This window comes from Martes martes, assembly GCF_963455335.1.
Source record: "Martes martes genome assembly, chromosome: 1".
NCBI classification, from domain to species: Eukaryota; Metazoa; Chordata; class Mammalia; order Carnivora; family Mustelidae; genus Martes; species Martes martes.
The window spans coordinates 210,805,046-210,819,002 of record NC_137888.1 but is presented as its reverse complement, the minus strand read 5'-3'; the positions used below and the strand labels follow the sequence as shown (position 1 = coordinate 210,819,002).

At 39.9% G+C, this 13,957-nt stretch overlaps 1 protein-coding gene across 1 annotated transcript; it reads right to left on the bottom strand.

Moving 5' to 3' along the window:
- Positions 1-1,092: 1,092 nt before the first annotated feature.
- On the bottom strand, positions 1,093-2,028 carry LOC308349582 (olfactory receptor 7G2-like; the record flags this gene model as incomplete). Its single annotated transcript, XM_080814347.1, has 1 exon — positions 1,093-2,028. One exon carries the CDS (start codon positions 2,026-2,028, stop codon positions 1,093-1,095), a length of 936 nt encoding a protein of 311 aa, XP_080670473.1.
- Between the last annotated feature and the right edge of the window lie 11,929 nt (positions 2,029-13,957).

Genomic DNA, 13,957 nt, shown 5'->3' with positions numbered 1-13,957 from the left:
GAGGTATGTGTTTTACTATTTTTTTTTTATTTTTTAAACCATATATGTGTGTGTGTGTGTGTGTGTGTGTGTGTGTGTATTTTTTTTGTATATATTTTAACAAGAGAACTTGTCAGGAAAGGTTTCATATTCCAGATTCTAAATACATCCTTCCACAGATTTCTTCCATATGTTGCAAACATCTGGACCATAAGGGGAGCCAGACCTAGGAAGAAGTCACTACGTGGAGGAATAAATGAAGCCTTACTGTCCCATTCTTGTATATCCCTACTGCTGAAGTCTTTACAATGAAAGTGAACTCTTTCTTTTTTACAGCTTTACAGAGGTATAATTAGCACAACTGTATAAAGTTAAGGTGTACAACGTGATGACTCAATTTATGTATGCACCATGCACTGAGTACAACAGGAAAGCTAACTAACACATCCATTACCTCGTAACCCTCTTTATGTTTTGAGCATCGTAGAGTCAGGATTTCTTTTTCTTATTACAACCAAGGACCTTCTCACTGGTAAAATTTAATTAACTCCTAACATACCAAACCACTAAGATAATCTAATAATGCCATTTTATATGTCCTGGAACTGAATGTAGTGGTTGCGGATGTTTCCCTACACAGGGACACTTTCCAGTGACTGGAATTGGTGATTACTGAAACAAGGTGTAAAATGTCAGCACCTGGCCTCCTAGTAGTTTCAACACTGGAGTGCGATTCTCATGACATGACCCTAGAATCAGGTAGACTCACAACATCCTCATTTAAATTCTTTCCCTGTTCTGTCCACCTTATCCCACTTCTCTTCTGAAAACAAACCTCACAAAATCACTACTACAGGATCCCCTAACTCTGGTTCTGCTTTTAGAGACTCTGACTCAGAAACTGAGCTTAGAGATTTGAAACCACTTGCTAAACACCACATTGCTGGATAAAGTGCAAATTAGTTTTCCACATCAAATTAAAATGCACATGGCCACTATGCTATCTTGTAATTTCAGAAGAAGCTGATGATGCAAGAATCAGATATTCTGGCTCATTGTGTATTTTTGTCACTTTGACTCATTCTAGAAACCAGTCCAATGCCAATGACACAATCAGAGAAGAGGTGTCCTACTTGTAAGTTTCTTCAAGGCTCCCTTCATGTCCCTGTTCCTCAGGCTGTAGATGAAGGGGTTCATCATCTGAGGGACCACAGAGTACATCACTGAGACCACCGCAGTGTTTCTGGAAGAGTCAGTGAAAGCAGAACTAATGTACACCCCCAAACCTGTCCCATAAAATAAAGACACAACTGACAGGTGAGACCCACAGGTCGAAAAAGCTTTATACTTTCCACCTGCTGATGGAATTCTCAAAACAGAGGACACTATCCGAGTGTAAGAGAAAATGATTCCGCACACAGGGATGCCACCAAATATGCTAGTTGCAAAATATATCAGGATGTTATTGATGAGGGTGTCAGAACATGCAAGCTGGATGACCTGAACAACTTCACAGAAGAAGAGAGGGATTTCAAGGTCTGTGCAGAAGGTCAGTTGCAACACCATCAGACTGTGCATCAGGGCATCCACAATGCTAATGGAGAAGGAGAGTAGAACCAGCAGGCCACAGAGGCGGGAGTTCATAATGACTGTGTACCTCAGTGGATGACAAATGGCCACATAGCGGTCATAGGCCATTACTGCAAGGAGAAAACTTTCCAAACCACCAAAAGCCAGGATAGAGTAGATCTGTGTGAGGCAGCCTGCATAAGTGATGCTCTGAATCTGTGCCCGGATGTTCACCAGCATCTTTGGGACGGTGGTTGTGCTTAAGCAGATGTCAGTAAAGGACAGGTTGGAGAGGAAGAAGTACATGGGGGTGTGGAGGTGGGAGTCAGAGATGACAGCCAGGATGATGAGCAGGTTTCCCAGGATGGTGACCAGGTATATGGACAGAAACAGAATGAAGAGAAAGGGCTTCAATTCTGGGTCCTCTGTCACTTCCATAAGAAGGAATTCTGAAACCCCTGTTTTGTTTCTGAGTCCCATGTTGTTGATGAATCTGTCAGAGAAGGTGGAGTGACAGCACAATCAAATGTGTGTTTTCTGACCAGCAGGAGAAGCATCACCAGAGACAAACACTGTCTTGGGATGGGATGGAGACTAGAAGAGAGGGATAAGAAGTAGGTGCCTTCAGGATGCCTGGGTGGCTCAGCCAGTGAAGTGCCTGCCTTTGGCTCAGGGCATGATCCCAGGGTCCTGGAATCAAGTCCCACAGTGGTCTCCCTGCTCAGCAGGGTGTCTGCTTCTCCCTCTGCCTTGCTGCTCCCCACTGCTTCCGTTCTGTAGCGCTCTCTCTCTCTCTCTATGACAAATAAAATCTTTTTAAAAAAAGTAGGTGCCTTCTGTATGTAATTATTCTGTTCCTTTAACAAAAGCCTGAAGCTGATACAGCAGAGTGTCATCCATGTTAATTCAACAAAGGGTTAAGCGATGGCCATTTTTTAAAAAAAAGTTACACTATATATACTGTTCTGATTACTTGAAACATGTGGTAACTTTATAAAGAGAAACAGACTGGGAGGCAGCTGAAGATTCTTTCTGGCTCAACAAAGACCTCAGAGGCAAGCAACTGAGATAATACATAAGTATGTCAAGAACCAGGAATATTTTATTGATGTATAATACACATAATAAAAATATAACATCTATAAATCTTTAAAAAAAAAAAAAAAGAACGAAGAATGGGAAGATGAAGTGAATTTTACCGAACTTCCTGCCTCCCACAACCACCAGACTGCAAGCAAATGTCAGATAATTTTATAACAGCCACTCTGTTTTATAAAAATGTATTTCTACCCAGTAGGAAAATGGTCCTGGCTATAGTGTATATAGTACAGTATGATATTAGTAAATCAGCAGTACTTGAGATTGGGGTAAAGTACAAGGAAACATGTGAAGAAGATGACATGCAGGAGGACCCTGGTGACATGGTTTTAATCATTTGATGCATGAAGTCTTCACAGCTTCTGGATGGCATTGTAATAAAATAGCTACCCTCATTTCCAAACATTGACTAACAGAAATCAGATTACCTGGTGGCCATCACAGAATGATTTGACATTTTCTCTGAATGCACCAAATGGAAGATCAATACTCAGGAAGGGCGGAAAGACTGAGTAACCCTCAGGCTCCAGGGCAAGAAGGATCATCTATGAGATGAGGCTCAGGTGTACTACTTCTTTTCTGGAGAAGAACTGTTGAAGCAAGTGGTCACAGGTAGATTGCAGTGTCTGTATCCCTAGAGGTTCAATTTCCAGAGCTCCTCATTAGCCAAGCAATTTTATTGTCACTGTGATCCAGGGCAGTGCAAATCCTTCAAGGCCAAGACTCCAGAGGGAGGAATTCAGGACGACTGCTTTTCTGATTCTGAGGCTGGGTATATACCTTTCACTATATAGTATGTATAAATAGATGGGAAAAAAACTTAAAATGTATATGGAATCACAAAAGACTCCAAGGAGTGAAAGCAATCTTGGACAAGAAAAACAAAGCATGAGGCACTACTCTTCCTTATATCAAGCTACATATCAAAACTATAGTAATCAAAACAGTATAATACTGGCATAAAAGGGCGTGCCTGGGTGGCTCAGTGGGTTAAAGCCTCTGCCTTTGGCTTGAGTTACGATCTCAGGGTCCTGGGATCAAGCCCCACATTGGGCTCTCTGCTCAGCAGGGAGCCTGCTTCCTCCCCTCTCTCTCTCTGCCTGCCTCTCTGCCTGCTTGTGATCTCTGTCTGTCAAATAAATAAATAAAATTTAAAAAAAAATACTGGCATAAAAGCAGACACAGAGCCCAATGCAATGGAATAGTGAGTCAATAAATAAACTGACACATATACAGTCAACTAATCTTTGACAAGGGTTCCAAGAATATTCAGTGGAGAAGAGGTAGTCTCTTCAACAAATGGTATTAATAAAACTCAATGGGGAGCCTGCTTCTCCCTCTCCCTGCCCCAGCTCATCCCCTCTCTCTCTCCCATTCTCTCTCTCTCCTCAAATAAATAAAATCTTAAAAAAAAAAGGAAAAGAAAAGAAAACTGGCTATCTACATGCACAGGAATGAAATTGGATACATATCTTACACCATACAAAAAAAAACCCAATTATGAATGAAGTCATATAGTATTTGTCTTTCTCAGTCTGACTTATTTCACTTAGCTTAATACCCTCTATGTCCATCCATGTTGTCTCAAATGGCACAATATCATCCTTTTTATGGCTGCCTAATATTCCATTGTGTATATATATATATATATATATATATATATATATCAAATCTTCCTTATCTTTTCTCATCTATTGATGGATGAGGAGGAGTGGGAGATATGGGCTTCCAGTTATGGAATGAATAAGTAATGGGAATAAAAGTCACAGCATAAGGAATATAGTCAATGATACTGTAATAGCAATGTGTCAGGACAGGTGCCAGCTACACTTGTTGTGAACACAACATAACGTAAAAACTTGTTGAATCAGTATGTTGTATGCCTGAAACTAATGTAGCACTATGTGTCAACCTTACTCAAATAGAAAAAAGAAAAAGAAAAACAGCAAGATAGGTATTTAAAAATCAACTTGAATGTATTAAAGACTTAAACAGCAGACCTAAAATCATAAAACTCCTAGGATAAAACATAAGGAAAAAACTCCTTGGCATGGTCTTGGCAATGTGTTCTTGGTATGACATGAAAAGCACAGGCAACATAAGAAAAAAATAAACAACTTGGACACACTGTACTAAAAAGTTTGCACAGCATAAAGAAAGAAACAAGAACATGAAAAGACAACCTACAAAATGGGAGAAATATTTGCAAACCACACATCTGATGAGGAGCTAATATCCAAACTAATAGCAAAAAAAAAAAAAGCAACCCCATTAAAAAAATGATGAAAGAAACTAAAAAGACACTTCTCCAAAGAAACATACAAATGTTCTACGAAAAGATGTTCAAAATGACTAATCATCAGGGAAATGCAAATCAAAACCACAATGTGAAATCCCCTTACACATGTCGGGATGGCTACTGGAGAAGAAAGGGGAGGAGGAGGAAGAGAGGAAGAAGAAGTGTTGTCAAGTGTGTGGAGAAAACAAAACCTGGTGCACTTTGGTGGAAATCGTAAATTGGTAGAGCCCTATGGAAAACACTATGGAGATACCCCAAAAAGTTCAAAATAGAGCTACCATTTGATCCAGCAATCCCACTTCCAGGTATATACTCAGGTGTATTGAAATCAGGATCTCAAAGAGAAACCTACACTCCCATGTTCGTTGCACAGCATCATTCACAATAGCTAAGATATGAAACTGACCTAAATGTTCATTAATGCATGAACAGGTAAAGAAAATGAGGTATATATGCACAACAGAATATTATTTAATCTTAAAAAAAAGGAAATCTTGCCATTTATGACAAGATGGATAGACCCAGAGGATATTATGCTAAGTCCAACAGGGAAAGACAAATGCTGTATGGTATCACTTATATGTGGAATCTAAGATAGTCAAAGTCTTGGAAGCAGAGTCAAATGGTGGTTGCTACTGGCTTGGGAGAGAGGTAAATAGAGGGGTGGTAGTCAAAGAGTACAAAGTTTCAGTTGTGCAAAATAAGTTCTGGAAATCTGCTATATACCATAGTGCCTACAGCTAACAATAATGTACTGTACATTCGAAATTTTCTAAGAGGGTATATCTTATAATTAAGTAGTCCTATCACAAAAACTAATCATTATGAAATAAGAGGGGTGCCTGGGTGGCTCACAGGAGCCTTCAGCTCAGGTCATGATCTCCAAGTCTTGGGACTAAGCTCCATGTTGGGCTCCCAGCTCAGGGGGGGAGCCTGCTTCTCCTTCTCCCTTGACCTCTCCCCCTGCTTGTGGTCTCTTTGTCTCTCTCTTTCTTAAAATGAATAAATAAAATCTTTAAAAAATAAAAATAGTAATAATGGGGATGAGTGGAAACTTTGGAAATGATGGATATGTCTATGGTCTTGATGGTGGTAATAGTTTCACAAGTATAACACTTATCCCAAACTCATTGAGTTTTATGTTGGTATGTACAGCTTGTTTACATGCCAATCATATCTAAAATAAAGTGCTTTTGTAGGTTAATTTAATCATGGTTGCACTATAAAAAATCCATCACAGAAGTTCAGATCCTCCTTTTTTTTTCCTAATTGGGCCCCACTAAAGTTTGGGTCAGGCAGCTTTGGGCTGTGCCTCCTGAAGTTATTCAGAAGATAGGTACCAGCATCAACTCTAGGACACTCCTATTTCCTGGGTTAAGATGATATCTTTCCTATTTTTTATTTTATTTTATTTTTTCCATGTTCCAAAATTCATTGTTTATGCACTAGATTATTGACCTTGGATCCTTTCAAACAGGGGAGGCCTAGTTGGCTCAGTCCTGGGTGTATCCATGTATTGCCTGTAATTCTTTTGAGGTACTGATTTAGAAAAATCCTCTAATGATTTAAGATTTTTATTTATTTGATAGAGAGAGAGAAAGAACACAAGCAGGGGGAGCTGCAGAAAGAGGGAGAGGGAGAAGCAGTCTCCCCACTAACCAGGGAGCCTGACGCAGGACTTGATCCCAGGACCCCGGGATCATGACCCCAGCAGAAGGCAGGTGACTAATGGACTGAGCCAACAAGGCACCCCTCTCTCATGATTTTTTAAAGGTAAATATCTCATCAGAGGTTGCCTGGCTGGCCCAGTTGATGGAGCATCGACTCTTGACTTCCAGGTTGTGAGTTTGAACCCCATGTTGGGTGTGGAGATTACTTTAAAAAAAAAAAAAGAGGGCACCTGGGTGGCTCAGTGGGTTAAAGCCTCTGCCTTTGGCTCAGGTCATGATCCCAGGGTCCTGGGATCGAGCCTCGCATCGGGCTCTCTGCTCAGCAGGGAGCCTGCTTCTTCCTCTCTCTCTGCCTGCCTCTCTGCCTACTTGTGATCTCTGCCTGTCAAATAAATAAATAAAATCTTTAAAAAAAAAAAAAAAGAAACACTCATCAGGATCCTAATGTTTAAAGATGAATAGTGGGGCACCTGGGTGGCTCAGTCAGTTAGGCATCTGACTCTTGATTTCAGCTCAGGTCATGATCTCAGGGTCATGAGATCAAGCCCTGCATTGAGCTCCACACTCATAGTGGAGTCTGCTTGTCCCTCTCCCTTCTCCTGTGCTCTCTCTCTCTCTCATGGATAAATATATAAAATCTTAAAGAACAAAAATAAAATAAAGATGAATAGCAATATAAAAACTCTGCTTCACCAATGAGAAAATCTGAGCCATGCATGGAGTTGTGAAAATAAGCAACTATATCAGAACTGATCATTTGGACTATAAATTTGGACTCAGAAACACTTGAGTTTATTCCAGGTTTCAGCACATACTCTGGGAACAAGGAGATGTTTACAACTAGGAAATACCACCAAACACAGTGCTTCACATACAGGATCTTCTTAATACTGTCTATAAGAATTTGTTTATGGAGGTGCTCCTGGGTGGCTCAGTCCATTAAGTGTCCAACTCTTGATTTCAGCTCAGGTTATAACCTCCGGGTTGTGAGGTGAGCCAAACACTGGCTTCACACTGGGCAAGAAGCCTGTTTGGGATTCTCTCTTTCCCTCTCCCTCTGCTCCTCATCCCACTGTCTCTCTCTCTCTCTCAAAAAAAAATTGTTTATGGCATGACAATGACTGGACAAACATGCATGGTTCATTATAGGGAGGGAAGTGAGGAATGGGACAAGAGGAAAAAAAGAGGAGAGAAAGAAAGAAAAATCCTGGCAAGGTAACAAATGTCAGGAAGGAATTTATGTGATAAAACTCCCATTGTAAATCTTGCTCACGTATAGAAGCAGAGAGAGGAAACAAACCTTGGTACATTTCACTCTGGTTCACTGACTTTCACTCCTTTGCTATATTCCCCTGTCTTACAACATCACTATTTATTTCTTCTTGAAGGAATGGGCATTTGCATTGTGACATACAGACACACATACATGCACCTGCATATACACACACACAAATACACATACAACGCCAAGATACCCAACCAACTAAAGACTGTGGTTTCCTCTGGGAAGGGAAGGACAGGAATGGAGAAAAACAAAAACAGAATGCTGTCTCTAAGAAAACTATTTTATTACTTTAAGAAGAAAATTATTATGGCAAATATCAAAATTTATTAATTCCAGACACAGATACATGAGTACCTGTCCTGATATTCTGTATTAGTCTCCATTTTTATTTTTTATTTTTTAAAAGATTTTATTTATTTATTTGACAGAGAGAGACACAGTGAGAGAGGAAAAACAAGCGGAGGGAGTGGGAGAGGAAGAAGCAGGCTTCCTGTCAAGCAGGGAACCCGATGTGGGGCTCGATCCCAGGACCCTGGGATCATGACCTGAGCCGTAAGCAGATGCTTAACGACTGAGCCACCCAGGTTCTGAACTTATAAAATATTGCTTTTAAAATATTCTTTTATATGTACATAGACACATATGTATTGGTTTTTAAAAACACTGAGAGTTTCTCAATTCAGAAGGTGTTTTTAAAGGGTCTTCTGGGCTGTGGTGTGGGGAACGGATTATAGGGGGCAGCAAGGAGCCTGATGCGGGGCTCGATCCCAGGACCCTGGAATCATGACCTGAGCCAAAGGCAGACACTTAACAACTGAGCCACCCAGGTGTCCCTAGTCTCCATTTTTAAATATTTAGTAGGTTACTGAAGAAGGGCCAGCACTAGAGATGTAGCTTTATGGGATTTACCCTGGTCCATTTCCTGTTCCAGAGTCCTCAAAGACAGGGACCAGGACCCAAACCAAGGACCATCCCTACAAAGGAGTATTAAAAAACAGACATGGAGGAACAAATATGTGCTAACCATCTACCTCAATTCTGTGCCCAGAGATTAAACATTTTAGAGAATTCTAGAGCTTTCTATAAAATTGTACAAGGGAAATTTTCTCCTGAGGATGGAAAAGCTCTCTAGAACTTTGGGTTCAGAGTAGAAAACAAGACTTATTCGGTATTGCTGCAAAAGTATGTGTTTAAATCAGATGATGAACAATAAGGCACTTCATAGATAAATAAGATCAGGTCATCTCCACCACGTTCTCACTCACAGACCCAAACGGACTGCCGTTTCCTATCTGAAAACCATATACTAGGGAACTTCAGACGACCTGGGTGCCAGATCTAAAAAATGATACCCGGTTCTCCCTTTGATATTTCTCAGGGAGAATGAAAACACAGCTCAAAGGACTAGGCCATTTTACAAAATGATGGTCCTTGAGGAAAGGCTCAAGTGTGCTGCCCAGTGACCTGAATAAAGTGGCCACAGGAAGACAATTTGCAGTCTCTGTGGTCCTTCAGGGTTCAATATCCAAAGCTCCTCATTAGTCACATTCTTTTACTATCATGCAGATCCCCAAGTAGTAAGAATCTTTAAGGAACTAGACTTAGAGAAGGGAAAACTTAAAACTGGTTAACTCCTGGGCACCTGGGTGGCTCAGTGGGTTAAGCCTCTGCCTTTGGCTCAGGTCATGATCTCAGGGTCCTGGGATCGAGCCCCGCCTCAGGCTCTCTGCTCAGTGGGGAGCCTGCTTCCCCCTCTCTCTGCCTGCCTCTCTGCCTACTTGTGATCTCTGTCAAATAAACAAATAAAATCTTAAAAAAAAAAGGAAAAAAACACTAGCTAACTCCCTCATCCCAGGAGGTTAAAAGTATGAAGCTCTTCCCCATCCACCTATTTATTTTCGTATCCATTTCAAATTCCTTTTATACATGGATGCAGCTCCCTTCTGTAATTGTATTCTAGTCTTGTTTCCTAAGGTACATTCAAAGGTACCCCTTATAGCAACAATGTAAGGAAGACAGACAGGACATGTAAGCTTAAAAGCATAGTTTATTATATGGAAATAGATGATAGATAGATGATGATGATAGATAGATAGATAGATAGATAGATAGATAAGAGAGATAGTACAGATCACCTATAAAATGCAAGTGGTAATATGCATGATAATAAAGCAGATATATTAAATAAAGCAAATAAAAGCAAATTCTAAGGACTAATTCTATGTATGGCGCATTGTATTCTGTTTCTACATATTATATTCAACAGTTTATTTTTTTAATAAATGTTAACAATATATTTTATTTAAACTAGCGTATTAATTCAATATATAAGCCATATAAAATTATTAGTGAGATATTTTACTTTTTTTCTCTTTGAAATCCACTGTAGGTTTTAAATATTTTTTTTTAAGATTTTATTTATTTGCCAGAGAGAGAGAGAGAGAGAGGAGTACACACAAGCAGGCAGAGAGGCAGGCAGAGGCAGCGAGAGAAGCAGGCTCCCTGCCGAGCAAGGAACCCAATGCGGGACTCGATCCCAGGACCTTGGGATCATGACCCAAGCCGAAGGCAGCGTCTTAACCAACTGAGCCACCCAGGCGTCCCATGAAATCCACTGTAGGTTTTAAACCTCAGCACCTGTCTCAGCGCAGACCACCATTCTTCACGTGCTTAGCAGCCACATGTATGCAGTGGCTCCCCCAAAGGACAGCACAGCCTGAGAGCCTTGACCTGTATAGTCAATCATTTCTCGTGTATTCCCTATAATCAAAATGAACTGTGCATAGAAGAGTAGCCTCAGCAAAAAGAAAAAATATGGGAGATCAGGAGGCTCAAAGCTCTTGTCCTCTCAAAGTAACACTGAAAAAAAACAAGCAGAAGTGTCAGAACTGACTTCGTCAGAACTCCTGAAAACAGCCAAAATTTATAGCAACAATTTAAATGCTGAATCAAGAAATAAGCAACTTCAAACTGGCAGGAAAGTTATGTGACATTTTTACCTGCCCTTTCCCCTCCCTTTCCCTGGCATGGCAATACTTAGTATGAAAATGTTTGATCAGGATGAGACCCTGGTCCAGGCATTCGGAGGAACCAGAATAGATCCTTTCTCAAACCATTCTGTATGTCTGTTTTAACCTGTCTGGAAGCTACTTGAAGAACGGACACAAGGCACTCATCTCTGTTTTACCTAACTCAGAACTCAGGCTGGAAAAGGAGTGGGAATTGTTCAAAAATAGTGCAAACTGAACTATCAGCCTATACACACTTATGGTAAAAGACTAAGTCATAACATAAAATATAGTCGGACTCGTGCTAAACCAATGTGAAAGTTTAGGATCAAGCCAAGTGTCTTGGCTCAAGTCATGATCTCAAGGTCATGAGATTAAGGCCTAGGCTGGACTCCATACTCAGTGTGGAGTCTGTTTGAGATCTCTCCCTTTCCCTGCCCAAAATAATACATACATACATACATACATACATACATACATAGAATCTTTTGTAAAATTTTAAAAACCATAAAATAGACCAACTAAACCCCAGAGTAAAACAGGGGAATTTTTCTTTAAGAAATTAGGATGTTTAAAAGCAACCAAGTTGGGGCACCTGGGTAGCTCCATTGGTTAAGCATCTGACTCTTGACTTTGGCTCAGGTCATGATCTCAGGATCATGGGATCAAGCCCCACATTGGGTTCCACGCTCAGCAGGGGGTCTTCTGGAGATTCTCTCTCCCCCACTCTCCCTTTGCCTCTCCCCTTGCTCATGCTCGCTCTCTCTCTCTCTCTCTCTAAAATAAATAAACAAACCTTTAAAAAAACAAAGTAACATAAAAAATAAATATGGGAAAATTTAGAAAGCCACATGCACCCCCATGGCAAGACGTATCCTCAGAAAAGACCAGAGAACATCCTAAACGTTCACACTGATCTCTACTTTCAATGCAAACCTGGGTAAGTATTGAAAGAGTACTGTAGCACAGACCCAACCTGAAAAGATTCAGAGAGCTTTGTTATTTTTTTACTTTTTTGCACTTTCTAATGTTTTAAAATTTTTAATTTATATAGTGAGCATACAATTTTAAAACTCTCTTCCCCACCCCATCCTACTTTTTTTTTTAAAGATTTTATTTATTTATTTGACAGACAGAGATCACAAGCAGGCAGAGAGGCAGGCAGAGAGAGAAGCAGGCTCCCCGCCGAGCAGAGAGCCCAACGCGGGGCTCAATCCCAGGACCCTGAGATCATGACCTGAGCTGAAAGCGGAGGTTTTAAACCACTGAGCCACCCAGGTGCCCCCCATCCTACTTTTTTTGTAGTTCATTTATATAATATCCTGGCATTATGTAACCATTACTTCCTCTTTTTTTTTTTTTTTTGTATTTAACAACAACAACAAAAAATACCATAGAGCTTTGTTATTTCTTTGGTGTTTGTATCACTCCTGGCATTTAAGGAATTCTCTCATAACACTAGCTAAACAAAGTAAGGAACACAGATTTCAAGGACCACATAAAATAAAAATTTTAGTCCTTGCAAACATTCCGGGAAAGTTACTAAACAGACTACTACCACCATGAACAATTTTTTAAAAAGCAAATCATAGGATTACCTCATTTTTTTATGATACACACACACATACACACCATAACTTATTAATCCATTCATCCATCACTGGACACATGGATGGACCTTGAAGGCATTATTCTAAATGAAATAAATCGGACAGGGAAAGACAAATACTATGTGATCTCACTTATATGTAGACTCTAAAAAACAAAACAAAACACCTAACTCAAAGAAAAAGAAAACAGATTTGTGATTACCAGAGATGAGAGGTGGTGTGAAGAGGAATTGGAGAGAAGTCAAAAAGTACAAATTTCTGGTTATACAATACATAAGTTCTAGGGGTATAACATACAACATGATGACTATGGCTAACACTGCTATATGATATACAGGAAAGTTGTTAGCATAGATCCTTCAGGTTCTCATCACAAGGAGGAAATATTTTTCTTTTCTTTTGACTGTATTTATATGAGATGATGGATGTTAACTAAACCTACTGTGGTAATCGTTTCACAATATATGTAAAACACACCATCATGCTGTATACCTTAAACTTATAGAGTCCATAGTCTCTCATGGTTCACCTCCCCTTCCAACTTCCCTCAACTCCCTTCTCCACTCCATCTCCCTATGTCCTCCATGTTATTTGTTATGCTCCACAAATAACTATGGACTCTGAAAAACAACCTGAGGGTTTTGAAGGGGTGGGGGGTGGGAGGTTGGGAGAACCAGGTTGTGGGTATTGGGGAGGGCACGGATTGCATGGAGCACTGGGTGTGGTGCAAAAACAATGAATACTGTTACACTGAAAAGAAATTAAAAATTTTTTTGAAAAGACCAAAAAAAAACTTATAGAGTGATGTATGTCAATTATTTCTCAATAAAACTGTGGAAAAGAGCAAACTCTGGGGGAGATTCTGATACCCAGAGCCATTACATTATAATATTGAGCCTGAGAAGCAGAAAGAAAAAAGAATGAAGAAAAGTGAGCAGACCCTAAGGGACCGGTGAGACCATCAAGTGAAAAAAACATATGCATTATGAGAGTTCCAGAAGGAGAAGAGAAACAGAAGAGTAACTGAGAATAAAATGAACAAAAACTTCCCAAACAGGATAACAGACATGAATCTAAAAAACTAGGAAGCTTAGTGAACTCCAAGAAGGATAACTTAGAGATACTAAGACTCATTATCATCAAAGCAAAGCAAAGGGAAAGAGAGAATCTTGAAAGGTGCTCATCATATACAAGAACTTAAGAGAAAATCAACTCCACACATACAAGAGGTCCTCAATAAGACTAAAAACCAATTCTCACAAGAACCATGAAGGTGAGAGGGTAGTGGGATGACATATTTAAAAGTATTGAAACAAAACTGACAACCAAGAACTTTATATTTGACAAAATTTTCCTTCTGAAAAATGAGAGAGAAATAAAACATTCCCAGAAGAATAAAGCTGAAGGAGTTCATTATCACTAAGCCTGCTCTATGAAAA